The following is a 16,582-nucleotide window of genomic DNA, read 5'->3' as shown; positions in this document are numbered from 1 at the left end:
TGATATTATTTCATTACTTCAAACAATTTAAGTATTTCTTTTTCAACCCAAACAACTCTAAAATAGTTCTTAAACGATCTCACACTCTAACTCTTAAAAGTATTTTATATAATATTAAAGTACAAGTGGGACAAAAAAATGGAAGACAACTAGCTTGCTCCATTAAATCATTTATTATCTTTTCAATTTCTCTGATGGGTGCATTCATTTAAATTTTTTTTTTTATCTCTCTCTCGTGTTTTATTTTTCAAATCAAAGTATATATTACATGCTTTACTTTTTTTTTTTAACTTACTTTTATCTTTCTTTCATTAATTCACCTAGCCTCTTACACCTAAACAAGAGATCGATGTATATATCGCAGAAAAGCAAATAATACCTCATTGTCCTTGCAAACTTGCTCTCCCCTTATCAAATATCACAGCTAGACCAATGCATGTACATAAAAGAAAATTGCTGTATTTCTACAACAATGCATGGAAAATAGCATATGGTCAAACACCAATAAGATGCAGGTTAATGTAATATTCAAATTGCAATTGACAATATATTTAATGGTCTCCCAAATGAACAGGTTAATTCCAAGAATATTATTAGATTAAGATATTATATAGATCATAGATGTATGCAAGTTAAAAAAATAAAATGAAATTCAAAGCACGCAGCACCGAAACAGCTTAGAAAGCTCACAGTCAAGAAAACTCAAACCCAATCGCTTAATTGTCATGCACAGGCACCCATATATCAGAGATTGGACCTTATTTTAGTGTCAAACACTACCAATGGCCACATGCATTATTTTCCATTCATTATGCCCTCATCATACACTTGTAGTCAAACATTTTATTTTTTTTCGTTATGTAAGTAATCATGAGTCCAACAAATGAATGCATTAGATTTTCAGGAAAATATCACTTTTCTCTTTAACTTCTTAGAGGAACTTTCACAAAGAAAAAGTGAATATAGCTAGAGATAAAGATAAAAGAATCGATAGTAGTTTTAGATGATTGAGAGACATATTATTTAACTAAAAGAAGAAAGATAATATTGAGAATGTTTAATTTTGAGAGGATGAAGAGCGTGATACACTTAGCAATTTGTGTATTCTCATTCACATTTTCAAAATAGGAGTAGATTAGATTTCATTTTATGTCAGTTATTTTTCACGAAAATTCCACTTTTGAATTTTTTTTAGTGTTTTTGAAGTTTAAAAATAAAATTAAAAAATTAGATTTCTTATTAATTATTTTGAGAAGCTGTTTTGAGTACTTTCTAAAAGAAGTATTGCAATTATAACTAGCTTTCAAAATAAAAAGTTCTATCTTCTCACCGTTATAACTTTATAAAAATGTTAAAGAAAAAACGTAACAAAAAAATTACTAAAGAAAAATAAATTTGTTTTTATAAAATCATTAAATAAATATATAACTTTTTCTATACATTTTTTAAATAACTTTTTAAAAGGCTTGAGCAATGGAGTAAGGCAACAAGCTTGTAATATATAATTAAGATGGGAATAGGAAACAAATAAAAGCAGAATGAATTGGTTCAGATAGTATCGGAGTAAACTATGAAGAAGTCATAGGAAAGATTATTAATACTCATGCAATCATGCTCAATGTCAAAAACTCAATTTCATAACGTTCTCTTGATTAATTGCTAGACATGAATTTCTCCAATGGTAAGGACTTCTCCAATGTCACTAACTATCTTGTTCTTTGTCTTGCAATTGTTTGCATGGTCATCAAGGGTACTACTAGCTAGTGAAAAAATAAACAACTGCATAAGCACTACTTCAAGGCCCATTATGATGAAAATCGGTGCTGTTCTTGATTTGGATTCACTAGTGGGCAAGCAACAAAAAATCGCCATGGAAATTGCAGTCCAAGAGTTCAATAGCTTGAGTTGCTCCAAGCTGGATTTGAATATACAAAATTCCCGTGGGATTTCTGCTCGAGCAATTGCTAGTGGTAACTTCTCTTCCCCCAACTTTTTTGTCTTGTGAGTTGATCAGACACAAACATCAACAAGGCATTTAATGGGAGCATATCAGATCATATTATCATATAAGATCACATTATTTTGTCTCTTTGTAATACTTTATTGCTATTCTTTCTATCGATCTTCCCCATTCTTTTTTGCCCCCATTCCCCTCATACATATTTTCCTAATACACATAACAGGTACCTATCAATATAAGAAGGATGTTTTCATATCATAACGAAAATTGTAAATCTTAATTATTATCTCTCACTCTTAATGATAAACTATCAACTAGTTTAAAAAAAAAACATTTCTCTCTCTCTCTCTATATATATATAATGTATCAATTTACTCAAACAAAAACTTTAAAAGAATTACTATTCATTCAACCAAATCCTTAATTTATTTCCTCTTAATCTAATGATTTTAATTCATAACTTACTTTAATCATCAAATTAAGAGAAAATGAATTATATTAAACATAATTTATTTTATATTTAAAAATAAAATTTAAATCTTAAATTATTTTTAAAAAGGTTAAGTCGCTATAACTTATGTCAACGGTGATTGGTTGGCATAATATTCAGTATAAGGAAGGTTGTTGTAAACATTACATAAAATAGTGTGTAATTTAAAAGAAAAAAAATATAAATACACACACGTACAAAGAGAAAGGGGCTCAAGATATTCCCAAGCATTTAATATATTTTTTGTCCCTATTTTTTTTTGTTGAAATTTTACTTTTAGTTTCTAAACAAAAATGACCCAGTCTTAACCCTAAACTCTCTTCTGTTAACATTTTGGTCCCTACTCCATAAAATACTCGTGATACATGCAACTGGTGTTCAAAAGTTGAATTAGTGCTTATTAAATTGATCGAGTCTGCATAAATAAATTCAAATTAACGTATAATATATTTTTTAAAAGATATAAGTAAATGATGGCTATAAGATTATCTAACTATAAATGTCCGATTCATTTAAAATTTGGTGTGCATTATCATTGAGATAATGTCAAAATATTCAGCTGTTAGATCGTTAAAATTAAATATATATACCTAGAGTTATTGAGTTTAGTAACCTTAACTGGAATTAATTAGGAGTAATTTCATTTCCACCCTTGTGTGTGTATATAAGTTAAATTATTAATTTGGCCCATCTGTTAATTTATTTGGTTTAATTTTGATATTTTATTAGTAAAAATTTTAATTTGATCTCTTAATTTTTCAAATCAATTCAATCTTAATTTTTTCCATGTGTAGTAATGTTGTTAAGGTTATAAATATATACCGGCAATTTCATTTACACATAGAGGAACTTTAATTTATATAACTGCCACTATTAAAAATTTACTTTATTAAGTTTTAAAAAATTATAATTTAAATTGTAATATTTTTTTAAAAAAATTACATTTTTTTATTTTAATTTAATAAAATTAAATCATGATAATTTTAAAATTATTATATAAGCAAAAAATTTAACTTTTTTTGGGGTCATATTAGCCTAAAAAATGCAGCCCAAATAAAAACAAGTTTTTTTAGCTCGGCCCATATAACTGATGAACCAAATGGATTCAGCTCGAACAGAACAAAAGATCAGGACTGATTCAATTAGTAATATATAATAAATATTAAATAAAATATACTAACTTATTAATATAATTTATAATTTTATATTACAATTTATATTTTTTTAAAATATAAAACATACTCATTAAATAAAATAAACGTTCACAATAAGTGACAACCTCAAAGCAATATTATTAATTTAAATATTTATTAAACATAATTTAAATAAATTTACCAATTCTTATTATGTGACATAAACAAATAATAAATAATTTTTTGTCTTTAAATTTTTTTAATATTTTTTAACACAAAATCAATTTTTTTATACTAATATCTAAATTTGTACAAATAAACCGGTGGCTTGGCAGCTCAACATAGGATGGGACTGGGCCTATAAATTCCAGCCCACAAAAATATGGACAAGGTCCGGACCATTCATTTTGCCAGACAAAGAAATTACCTCAACATTTAATTTTATTTCTTTATTATAATTGTTTAAATTTATTACAATAATTTTTAAACAGCGGAAGTTGTAAACGTCACTATGCCCCTAAATTGTCGGCCTTTGTTTATGAATGGTGTCACTTTTAATCGGATGAAAAGAGCAATATAGCATTGATTTGGTTTCAAATTGAACTACATTCACAAGTATGCAATAAGTAATTTAGTCTCTAAAAAAAACATACATCAATACCCACTTAAATTTAAATATTTTGAGACACAAAAGAAAAAGTAAGTTTGATAGGAGACTTAAATACATTTTTGGTTCATGTAATTAGTGTTTTTTTTCCCTGCAAAAAAAATTGTTTTATTCCTTACAAAATATATTTATTTTATTTTTCATGCTTAAAGTGTTTTAGATAACACTTTTAATCGTAAAAAAGTATTTTAAACAATAAAAAAATATTATCTAAAACACTTTAAAGATAAAAAAACAAAAAAAAAATACATTTCACAAGGAGTAAAAAAAATTAGAGAAAAATAAAAAAAAAATAAATTGTATGAACTAAAAATATATTTAATTTCTCAATGATGAATACATGATGCACATCTTATCTTAAACTAAAAGATTTAGTACATGTTTGGTGGAGCGTTAAATATATGCATTGATATAGAAAACCACGTAAAAAATTGTGAAATAAACGGAAGCTAAATCTTTTAGCTTCAGATGAGACGTGCATCTTATACTCACCAATGAGAAACCAACCATTATATTACCTTTCGTGTATTTCACAATTTTTGATGTGGTTTTCTATATCAATGCACATATTTAACGCTCTACTAAACATGAACTTTTTTTCCTAAGTTCATGATTATGTTAGGAGTGAAAACTGGCAGTGTAATATTTACTTTCATTTCTCTCATTACTGATTGGCTCATGAAGAAACTAGTAAAAAATGAAACATTATAACACTATTATGCTTATATAAATGTAGTTATGGATCTCACACAGAGCATGCGGGTGCTAGCTATCATAGGAACAATAACACACAATGAAGCAACTCTGGCAAGTGAGTTAAATTACACCATAAACAAGGTTCCTACATTGTCTCTAACTTCTCCAACAGCAAGGACAAAGTTATTATCTCCTCAATTGCCACACTTCATCCAAATTGGCGATGATGTCAGGATTCACATGCAATGCGTTGCAGCCATAGTAGGAGAATTCAGATGGAAAAAGGTGACAGTAATCTATGAACTTAATAATTGGCTTTCCTCTGATCCAGGGATGCTACTTGACCTCACCTATGCTCTTAGACAAGTTGGTTCTGAGATTGACAATCATTTAGCTTTGCCTTCCTTGTCCTCTCTATCAGACCCAAAATCAAACATTGAAAATGAGCTTAAAAAGCTCAAAAGCAAAAGTAACAGGGTCTTCTTGATTGTGCATTCTTCTTTAGAGCTGGCTAACATACTTTTTGAGAAAGCAAAGCAAATAGGTTTGATGGAAAAAGGTTCTGTGTGGGTTATATCAGATGGGGTTGTTGGCCTTCTTGATTCAGTTAACCCATCTGCTATCTCTAACATGCAGGGAGTAATTGGGTTTAAGACAAACTTCATGGAAGTGAGTGAGACATTTAGACAGTTCAAATTCAAATTTCAAAGAAACTTTGCCTCGGAGTTCCCCGAGGAAGAGAAAATTAATCCAAGTTTCTTCGCACTTCAATTGTACGATGCAACCTGGGCGATTGCACAGGCTGCAAAGGAATCACAAGGGAAGTTTACTCCTGAACAATTGTTCAAAAATTACCTCTCCAGGAATGACAAATTACAGCAATCACCAACCTTCAATATAATTAATGTGATAGGTAAAAGTTATAGAGACTTGGCATTATGGTCTCCAAAACTAGGTTTCTCCAAGAACCTTATTACACAGCAGCTAACAGAGGTGAACACAGATACTACTTCTACTAAAGTTTTGAGTACTGTTTATTGGCCTGGAGGCTTACAGTTTGTTCCTAAGGGATCGACTCGCAGCACCGAGGAGAGAACTCTGCAAATAGGAGTGCCTGCAAATGGTGTCTTTCGTCAGTTTGTGAATGTGACACATGATCAGAACACAAATAACACTTCTATAACTGGTTTCTCAATTGATGTCTTTAAAGCTGTTGTTAATACTTTGCCTTATGACTTGAAATACACGTTTGTTCCCTTCAATGGGTCTTATGATGAAATGGTAGAGCAAGTCCACAATAAGGTAAGGTAACAATTAACTATTTCAGGGAGTTAATAATATAGAGGGCTCGTTGATTATTGTATTGTAAAATTCATAGATTTTTACATTACAGCCATGTGTTTTTTTTACTATATTTTAAACTTTAGTATGTTTTTGCTTAATACAATCCTAAACTTTTATTTCTGATGTAGACATTGGATGCTGCTGTAGGAGACACAGCAATAATGGCATATAGATATCATTTAGTCGACTTCACACAACCTTACATTGAATCTGGCCTTGACATGGTGGTTAAAGAGAAATCAGCAAAATCAAAAGAAACATGGATTTTTTTGGATGTATTTACAAAAGAGATGTGGTTGATGATAGTTGCATTGCACATTTTTGTGGGATTTGTTATTTGGTTCATAGAACGGCGACACAATGCAGAACTAAAAGGATTGGGGTCCATGCTTTGGTTTCTAGTCAGCGTGATATTCTATGCACACAGTAAGTCCTCTAACATGAACTTCATGTGTTCAAAGGAGTAAATTTCATAGCTACTAATTATCGGTATACTTGAAGGCCAAAACTTCAGCTACCACTATGATACTGTGGCATTTCCTCAACAACATTCACTATATATAGAACATGATACTAACCAAACCTTTTCAATAACATTCATTCCTTCTTTAGAAATGTGTAACTCTAATTTTTGGTACATTTCTAAATTTTAATAAGCAGGAGAACCAATTACAAGCCCCCTGGCTCGAACTGTGTTGGCACCATGGCTATTTGTTATACTCATTGCAACTAGTACATTCACAGCAAGTTTGACTTCCATGATGACTGTTTCGCAACTAGAGCCATCTGTGTTAGATATCCAAACCCTTCAGGAAAGAAATTCCCCTGTCGGTTGTAATGGAAATTCGTTCATTGTGAAGTACCTGATTGACATACTAAAATTCAAGCCTGAGAACATCAAGAAAATTAACTCTATAGGTGATTACCCTGCTGCGTTTCAGAACAAGGATATTGAAGCCGCTTTCTTTGTTACCCCTCATGCTAAAATCTTTCTGGCAAAGTACTCGTGCAAGGGCCTCATCAAAGCAGGGAGCACGTTCAAGCTTGGTGGTTTTGGTTTTGTGAGTCACTCTCCTCATTATCACTCATTTATGACATTTTTGGCAGTAGTGAAAATTGGAGTAGTTGTATGGAAAATCTTAAATTGGAAGTTTTCTCATATTAAATGCCAATATTTCAGCACTCCTTGCATGCATTCCCCCAATTTCCACTAAAGCCAAACTTAATTGACAAGGCATTGCACATGCTATAGTTCAAAAATGCTTTCCTTTTTTCTGAAAACTATTCTAATTTCTAACTAATGTGTACATTTTGCGTGTTTGATTACATAGGTTTTTCCCAAGGGTTCGACTTTGGCTACTGACTTATCCGAGGCATTGCTGAAAGTGATAGAGAAACGAGAAACAGAACAACTAGAAAAAGATATGCTATTGATAGGAGGCAATGCCAATTGCTCTCCTTCCGAGAGCAAGGCAAAAGGTAGGTCATCAACAGGATTTCAGCCTTTCCTTGGCCTATTTTTAATCTGTTCTTCTGTTGCTATTCTGGCATTGTTATATAATATGATTTGTGTGTTCAAGATTAGTGTAGAGATCTTCTCTAGCTACATGCATGTAACATTAACAAAATTAAAGAGTATGTGGAGATGCACAACCACATGTTTTACTTGGAGCTGTTCAAGACTCCAATCAGGGAGTATGAGAAGTATTAGTACTGCCACAGTAACAAGAAATGCCGAGGAGACTGTCATTAGTGATCAGCAAAGCACAATGAATGTTGAGCTTATTGATGTAGTATTGGCTGCTCATGCTTCGTGAGCTATTCATTTTTCACTGTTCTAAAAATCATTATACTAACAAAGATTTAAATGATTTCAGTGCACATTTTATTTTGGTGATATTGTGATGATACAACGTTGTAAATACAAAGATAAAGAAAGTTATGTGCCAAATTGCTGATGAGTGAAAAATAATAAATGAAAAAAAAGGTAAGAGAGAGAGATTCAAATCCTATGTACCTCTTTCTTGTTAGTATGTGGTTTCTTTCTCAATATACCTTCCCCTCCCCAACAAAAGAAAAAATGTATTTTAGGCGGTGTTTGGAAGAGTTTCTAAGGAGTTTATTTCAACTAATGACTCCTATAAGATGTTGGTGAAGCTGTGATAAAATAATCTCTTTCTAACTTATTAGTTTTGTGGCAAAATTTATTACATAAGCTCTCATATAACAGGAATTTATTGAATATACATTTAATTAAGCTGTTTACCCAAACACATTAGCTCATAATGGCCCACCAGAACTCACCTGTGTTTACCAACCACATATTGAGCTTGAAATAGTTGTGAGCAAAACATTGGCCAACCTGACTCATCCTACCCAGTTGGCATAGAAAGAAAATTAAAAAAGCCTCCCGAAAAGTGAAAATGACAGAAAAATTTATAAATTGTAAGAAAATCGGAAAAAAATTGTTGTGATGTTCTTCCTATGTATATTGTTGTTACTTGCATGGCCTTGTTTATTAAATATTTTACAAAATTTTATGCCCAAACACTTCACTCCTCTAATAGAATCTCAACTTAAAAGATAATGATCTATATAACTCATATAAGAACAAACAAGAAACTAATGAAGCTATTCTGATCCAGAACCCTGAACACATATACATCATCAATTCTTTGAACAAACCAGGCAAACCTAAAAAATTCCAAATGCAAGTAAAACATTAATTAATAATAAATCTAGAAGAAGAAAGAATGGTGTTAAGTTTTACTTGCACGAGAGATTGAAATAGAGACACTGGTGTTGGTGGAGCATTCTGGTGCACAAGTCACGACTGGAATATTGGAAGTTGGCTAGAACATAATCCTGCATCAAAATTCAAAATTCAAAATTCAATCCTTATTTAGTTTCTAATAGATAAGATAGCACAAAATATTAGATAGGAAGCCCAAAATTATCCATACATGGGTAGTTCACTTCACCCTCATCTCTTGTCCTTTTAGCTTTGCTAAATGAACGAGTAATAAAACAAATTATTAAAATAATGTTGCTTAGGTTATATATAATAGAACATAGAAGTTACAAAAGTCCTTAGAAATTTCACATGAAATTAGAGAAAGAGAAACGATGTTTATGCTGTTCTCTAACAACTAATCCAAGAACGTACTTATACCACAAACTCATAAGCAACGATTTAGGAAAAAGTGAGTCAAGCATTATAATAAACACCTTTTTTTTTTACTTCAACATTTTAACAAACACCTAGTGTGCTAAAAAAAACTAAGTGTGGAGAATTCAGATGGAGTTTTGCATGCTATGATGGCCTCAAATTTGAACAACGTAAACAGTTTTGTTGAGGTAAATTGGGGAATTTAGAAGTCTACAATTGTTGTGTGCTCTCTTCTTTTCCTCAAATTAGAAGAGGTTTTATTGTTGTTTCATTTCACTTGTAATTTGTTTAATTTTTAAGAACAATTTTTTCTCGATGAAAGTTAATTTAATAATTTTTATTCAATTAAAATTTAAAATAAATAAATATTTTTAAATATATAGTATATTATATTTTAGATTTATACTAAATGAGATATACTATTTACGAAATGTTGAGAGTGATATGTGAGATTAAAAAAAAAAAGTGATTAAGATCTCAAATTGATATCTCCCATTGGAGATGTCCTAAACAATTTGAGCAGTGTGATATAAAGTTACCGAAAACTGTGCATTTTGATAGAAGCCTGGTGAAGAAGGTTTCAAGTTTTTGAAACCCCCGTATCCTAATCCTAACCCACTTCGTTGATTACGGTAAGTCCTTATTGATCAGAAGCTATTAACAATTCCACATGTATTAGTTGAGTAGTTAGTTCATCTTCGTTGGTTGCCTTCGAAAAAATCCATCAATGTCTTAATAATATTAATAATAATTCTTTTGTGAATGCCATGACATGACCCGTAAATGCTACTATTGCCACCAAAATATTGTATAATTATTCTCACATTGCACGTGGCAAGGTTCGTTCTTTGCAATTTTTCTATGTTCTCAAAGGCTTTTTTTTTTTTTGTGGGCAAAGTTTTGTGTTTCACTTTTATTTGCTTTTCGGTTCCAATCTATGTTTGGGTCGAATTGTAATCAATTTGAGTCTTGGTTGATGCCTTGTATAATATGTATAGCGGGCTGTATCTTCTTTGGGATTTATTGGACATGCCTAGTTGCCCGCCACCCTTTTGATGAAATGCTTGAACTTTCCAGAAATGAACTAGTGTGTGATATGTTGGAGGTTGAATTTGTGATGCTAGACCCGTTGGTTTTCTTGTTTACATCTGAAGTAATTTAACAAAAACATGAGAGATTTTTTGGTTATTATTATATTGATGATGGTGTTACCGGCTGAGTTTTGGATACATGGCTGTCTATATCTGTGTTTTTAAAAGTGCAAGGTTACCGTCATACTATGTGTGTTTTGAGACCTGAACCTGAAATCAAACCAGTAAGGCCTCAAGGTTGTTGCTGGATTGGTTTAACTTTAACCATAGGTTACACAAGGCTTTTGGCTTCGAATTTGGTTCTTATAAAATTACTAACAATGTAATATGTGAAATTACACATCCCAAGAAGATCCATTGCCATTCTTATTCTTAAGAAGCCTAAGCAGAGTGTTTATTTTTTGAAAAAAAATGAAATTTGTTGGTTTGATATTGATATGGTAAATTGTTTTGGCTCTTGACAGTTAGAAAAGAAGTGGCTGTGAATCCGAATCCAAATTTGAATGGGTTATCTTCAATTTGGCAGACATGGTGTTAGGCAGATCATTAGATTTAGAGATGCTAGTTATGATAATGTTGTGGTAAACCCACTCCTATATGCTTCCCAAGGACTTCGTTACAAGAGGAAGCTCCAAGTCATCCTTACAACTGTAATTATTTATATTGAGTTGTGATGCTTGTTTTCTTGGATTTCATTTAATTCAATTTTCTGATTTGTGAAGTACTAATTTCCAATTTGTAGGACATAGATAATCTGGGAAAGGCAGGTGATACTGTCAAAGTTGCCCCTGGATATTTTCGCAACCACCTAATGCCCAAGCTCCTTGCTTTCCCTAACATTGATAAGTTTGCTCATCTCCTCAATGAGCAGCGCAAGGTTTTTTACTTTTATTTTCAATTAATCTCTGTTTTCCCTGTTTATATATACTACTTTGTCAATGCCATTCATCATTAGGTAAATTTATTTCCACTTACAATTTTCTGCATTTTACTATCTTCTGGAATAAAATTTTAAATTCTTGATATGATAATCCTGTTAGATGTCTGATCCTTAAAATAACTGTTTCCTTTGCATTTATTTCTGTGGTTATGTGAATGTGTATGCAGTTCACACTGTCAATATTTCTATAACTTCTTCTCTGTATTCACCATTTTCCAGTGTTGTGTTTTAAATGCTTCAGATATATCAACCAACTGAAGAAGAAAAACAAGAAGATGTCACTCTTGTTAAAGAGTCAAAGGAAGATATGATGAAAGAGTATGAAAAGGCAGCATTGCGTCTTGATAAAGCTAAGCTGGTTTGTGTAGTTTAGTGTTCAAATTCATTGCTGTTTTAGACTATTTCTGCTATTGTTTCTGGGATAATTATTTTCTTTTTCTGGTAGAGTATTGCTTTGTATTTATTATCACTCCTTGGGGAATTTGGTGTAGCTACAGTACAATTGAACTGTTCTGAGTTTTTTTTTTTATTTTTTTAAATGTATTACTTATTAAAACTTCAATTTAGACTAAATGTTTGTGAAGATACTCACATAGTTTGTAATTGTTAAAGTTGTAAAATAGAAATATGTAGTCGATAATTTTTAATTCGATAGAATATTTCATGTTAAAACCAAGTTGATAATTATTTTAATATAAGCCTGGGTGTGATGATCTAATAGGTCTTGCGGAGATTAATCAATGTTCAAAAAGCCAAGTCACGTGAATCAAAAGATGACCCCTTGGAGTTACGTTATCCTGTGACAAAAGATATTCTTGTGGCTGAGGTAATATTTGTTCTTTGTAGTTAAATGTTTTGTTGATATTAGCTAAGTAACAAATTAAGAAATAAGCATATAGTCTGTAATATTTGTACCTTTCATGTCATTATTCAAAGCATGGAATAGAGAATGATTCATGTTAGAATATGTAGATAATATTTTATGATATTATTGCTGTATCTTAAAATATTTTAGAGTTCTACATAACCTCTTGTGAATGGTTTTCATAATTCATCATTTGTTTCCTTATTTAATTATAATTAGAAGTCTAGATAGGGGTTAATACTATGGCTTTTATTTTCTCCTTTCCTTCTATTCCTTCACTTAATTTTGCCAATTAACTTTAGTTTACATTACCTCTTGGATCAATTACAGTTGGTGTGAATGTGATGTTACTGTTCACCCTACTACTTATCTTGACATGTTAGTAAAACTAGGGATAGTTCTATTTGTTTTTTTTTTTAATCAATGGAAAAGGGGTTGGATGATATATATGACAGTGCTGGAAATAAAGAATTTCTATGAAAATAATCCTTATTTTATTGCTATGGACAGATGATTGTTCTCGCTGGGACATTGTCTCTAACATCCTTTTTTATTCTAAAACTAAATGGATCCAAGTTTGTTACTTTGAGGTGTTAGTATTTCTGTTGCAATTGCAAATCGTATTTAATTTAATTTAACATAGGTTTCTTATCAAAGAAAATTAGGATTTAATATTTTGTGTTGCTTCAAAGTAAATGAGTTAAAAATTACTTCTAGATCAACTGCCTGAAATTACCAAAATGTATATGCCAAATTTTAATTTCGTTCCTACAAGGGTGAGCTTCTCTCTTCTTTTTGTTTTTTTTTTTCCCTCATTATGTTTCTGGTACTGACTTTTATATGTTGTTCTAATTTAAGGTGTCAAGACAAATCTGTGTGAACGTTGCACCTGATAACCTGCATCTTCCATCACCTTTAGCCACATTGGGAGAATATGAGGTGCCACTGCGTTTACCAAGGTCCATCCCGTTGCCAGAGGGCAAGGTTAATTGGAGTTTGAAAGTTAAAATCAGGAGTAAATAACTCACTCATCTTGTTGAATTCAAGTTCACAAGGGATGGAATTGTTGTTTTAAGCTGATAAATCATTTAATTGAACCCGGGGATTATAAGATTTTGACATTGCTTTTATTTACTGACAAAAATTCGACACATTTAACAAAGTCTCTTTAATATTCTCTGTTTTTATTGAGTGAAGTCTCATGTGTTATTGACATTCCTTTGTATAAAGTTGTCTAGTTGTCAAATATTTTTTTTCTTGGTAATGGACCGGAAAAAAACTAAGAAATATGTGGAGTTTCAACCTGGTGGTTTAAGAATCGGATCGCATCGGCCTGTTCTATTGGAATCTGGTGATTACACTGATTTAGTTTACTGAAAGGATTGAAAATGCATAAAAACCAGCATAACCTGGGTTGAACCGGAAGAGTCTTTGGTTGAATTGAGTGTTTTTTTTATAAAAAAAAATTATGAACTTTTTTCATGTTATTTTTTTGTGAACTTATGTTTATTTTTAAGACATTAAAACTTATTTATGGACTTGTATTGACATGAATATCAGTTGTTATTTGATATATTAGACATTTTATAAAGACAATCATTTTAAATTTGGAGTATTAAATGATTAAATTATATTAATTACTTAGTTATATTATCTTTTATATTTTTTAATATATATTATATCAAATCAGTTTGATCAGTGAGACTCCAATTTGACCAGTGATTCATTAACCTAGTACTTTGGGCCGATGATGGATCCAATTCTTAAAACATTGATCTCAACTCCTAAAGAATAAAAAGCAACAACTTAGACAGAAAGTCAGAAACCCTGGTGGTTTCTCAAAAATAACTAAGTCCCCCTCCAGCTCTTGAGATTGATTAGCTAGCAAATCAGCACATTGATTTGCTTCACGGAAAGTATGACTGATCTTAACATGGCAATCCTCTGTCAACATGTTTAAAATGGCAGCAATGATGATCAACAATTTGAGAATCAACAACTTGAGAATCAACAATTATCTTAAGAAACTCATTTGCCAAGCTATACAAATACCCTGATATACTCCCCGTAACTATGTCACAAAGGCTGAGGTTATCCCTAGTTTCCTAGCATATCCCGCAATCCATCTCCCCTAATCATCCCTGATTAAACCACCACATTCTGCTATACCATTAGTGCCTTGGACCGATTAATCAAAATTAAGCTTCATTCATCTCGAGTCAGGGGGTTTCCATTTGACCATAATCTGCTTCTTAGAAAAAGCTATGAGCATTAGCCATTTGAACCATGGAATTCTTAGAAAAATTTATATGTTGTTAATTTCTGGTTGATATGTGAACATCACAAATTCATTTGACATTTAGAGAGACAAAGAGACGAGGAAAAGATAAATGCAGAGATGATAAGTAACATGCATAATGTAATAAGAAAATAAAATAACATGCATAAACATGCAAGCTTAATCCTTTGATAAACCTTTTGGGCCTCCCATTCTGTTTTGGATCTCGTATCCCATCATTTTCTTCACCAACAACCTTATAGTGAGGCCTACTTCGTGCAATTCCACTATAACTTCCTGCATTTCTCATGGCTTTCTGGTTTGCATTCTGGAAAGACATGGGCATGAAACAATAATGGGAGTCCAGAAAACAACAACCCCTTATAATTCTCTCACAACTATACATTTGATTGATGTTGGGTCCGAAAGAGAAGAAATAAGAAAGGAGAAGCTTAATAGGGATGTGTCGGCGCACAAAGGGAAAGAGGTGGAAGAGATAACAAAAGACATTTTTGCCCATCGGGATTGTTTCAAATTTCCTATGGGGTGCAGGAAGCAATTGCCTTGATGGTGCCTTTCCTACTATGCATAAACATGAAAGCTTAATCCAAGACATTAGGATGAAGACAGGAGGCAATATCTTCCTGTGCCTTCTTAACCTTCTGAAAAGCTTAATCTAGAATATAACATTACATTTTTTATTAGGCTTTTTGGAATGTAATCCAAAATGAAATTTTTTACATTCCAGAATGATTAATCCGAAATGTAAATTACATTCTAAAATGGGGTGTAAGAAGCAATTCTGAAGATAGAATTTGATTTTGTTTCAATTGGCATATTCTCGGAGAATTGCTAACATGATGGTGGCTATTGTATCCTACATCCCCATTATTTCATCCTACACCATGAAAAGTCTATTTCGGAATATAAATTTTCATTTTAGAATGAGAAAGATATTTGATGCAATAGTGCGAGTGTAGGATATAAATGCCCATATTAATCATATTGGAAGCCCAACCAGCTTAGTCTAGTTCCCACTTGCTTCTCTCCCCTCTTCAAAGCATGAAAATTTTATCATAAATTAGTGGGTGTTGTTTCTTAGAAGAACTTAGTCCTCGATCTATTTTCTTTTTTGTTTCTCTTTTGTCTGGTAAACAAAAAAGAGGAAAAATATATGTTATGCCCTAAATGTGTAAAATAATTTTTTAACTATTATCTAATCATAAATCATCATGTAAGATAAATTTATTGACTTTTACAATAATTAACTTAAAAATTATATCTATGATACTTTTTGATTCATTAATAATGTAAAATGTTTTATATTGTCAATCTAGATCATTAAACTCAAAAAATGTTAATAATATTAAATATTATATATGAGTACATATGTTAGATAGAATTAAAATATTACATTAATGTTTAGGTTCAAGTCTATTTTTTATATATAGAATTATAGAAATATCTATAGGTATATGTATAGATCGATAGGGTTGATAGTAAAGAAGCTATACCTTAATTTCAACATTTACCAATAGAGTGAATTTAGGACTAAGAAAATTGAAAGGGACGTAGATTTTAAGAGTTCAAGAAATTAACCTTGAAAATAACAGTTTTATTCTAAAGCTTAAATAAAGCACAAAATTAAATTTGATAAAAATAAAGGTTCAAAGAACTAAAAAGTTGATAAAAATTGGCCAAAAAATGGAGATAAAAATTGTTTCATAGTGAGTCAAAGAAGTTTTTTTAATAAGACGTCATTTAAAGTTCTTCTTAAAGAAAATGAAAAATCAACATAAAGTATTTTTCTTTTTTATTTTAAATGTAATTTTGTCATTGTTGGTAAGCATTACTGTGTAATGTTGAAATTTAGACTTAAGCAATATGATATATCTGATTTAGGCATTTCTATTCTATTTTGCTGACACGTTACACACAACATACAAAAT

General features: G+C 31.0%; 2 protein-coding genes and 1 long non-coding RNA gene across 6 annotated transcripts; 2 read left to right on the top strand and 1 right to left on the bottom strand.

Moving 5' to 3' along the window:
- Positions 1-311: 311 nt before the first annotated feature.
- On the top strand, positions 312-8,107 carry LOC100777873 (glutamate receptor 2.5). 2 transcript variants are annotated; one of them, XM_041010812.1, is made up of 6 exons: positions 312-515; positions 1,750-1,970; positions 4,987-6,248; positions 6,419-6,716; positions 6,951-7,351; positions 7,622-8,107. In XM_041010812.1, the coding sequence occupies exons 1-6, from the start codon at positions 433-435 to the stop codon at positions 8,105-8,107; spliced, it is 2,751 nt and encodes a 916-aa protein (XP_040866746.1). In that variant the 5' UTR covers positions 312-432. The 2 variants fall into 2 exon arrangements, with proteins under 2 accessions (XP_040866746.1, XP_003548535.2); XM_003548487.5 differs by having other exon boundaries at positions 312-521.
- On the bottom strand, positions 4,949-15,193 carry LOC102663909 (uncharacterized). Of its 2 annotated transcripts, none has more exons than XR_001385578.3 (3): positions 14,831-15,193; positions 9,061-9,155; positions 4,949-6,060 (listed from the first exon to the last, which is right to left on the bottom strand). It is a non-coding gene; the product is annotated as an uncharacterized lncRNA (long non-coding RNA). The 2 variants fall into 2 exon arrangements; XR_005889142.1 differs by lacking the exon at positions 14,831-15,193 and adding an exon at positions 9,254-9,800.
- LOC100789248 (50S ribosomal protein L9) lies at positions 7,636-13,551 on the top strand. Of its 2 annotated transcripts, none has more exons than XM_041010813.1 (6): positions 7,636-7,769; positions 11,015-11,200; positions 11,293-11,427; positions 11,732-11,848; positions 12,212-12,316; positions 13,214-13,551. In XM_041010813.1, exons 2-6 carry the CDS (start codon positions 11,054-11,056, stop codon positions 13,376-13,378), a joined length of 669 nt encoding a protein of 222 aa, XP_040866747.1. In that variant the 5' UTR covers positions 7,636-7,769; positions 11,015-11,053; the 3' UTR covers positions 13,379-13,551. The 2 variants fall into 2 exon arrangements, with proteins under 2 accessions (XP_040866747.1, XP_003547671.1); XM_003547623.5 differs by lacking the exon at positions 7,636-7,769 and adding an exon at positions 9,955-10,091.
- Positions 15,194-16,582: the final 1,389 nt, after the last annotated feature.

This window comes from Glycine max, chromosome 16 (genome assembly GCF_000004515.6).
Source record: "Glycine max cultivar Williams 82 chromosome 16, Glycine_max_v4.0, whole genome shotgun sequence".
NCBI classification, from domain to species: domain Eukaryota; kingdom Viridiplantae; phylum Streptophyta; class Magnoliopsida; order Fabales; family Fabaceae; genus Glycine; species Glycine max.
The sequence above is the reverse complement of the archived record's forward strand: the minus strand, read 5'-3'. Positions and strand labels throughout refer to the sequence as shown.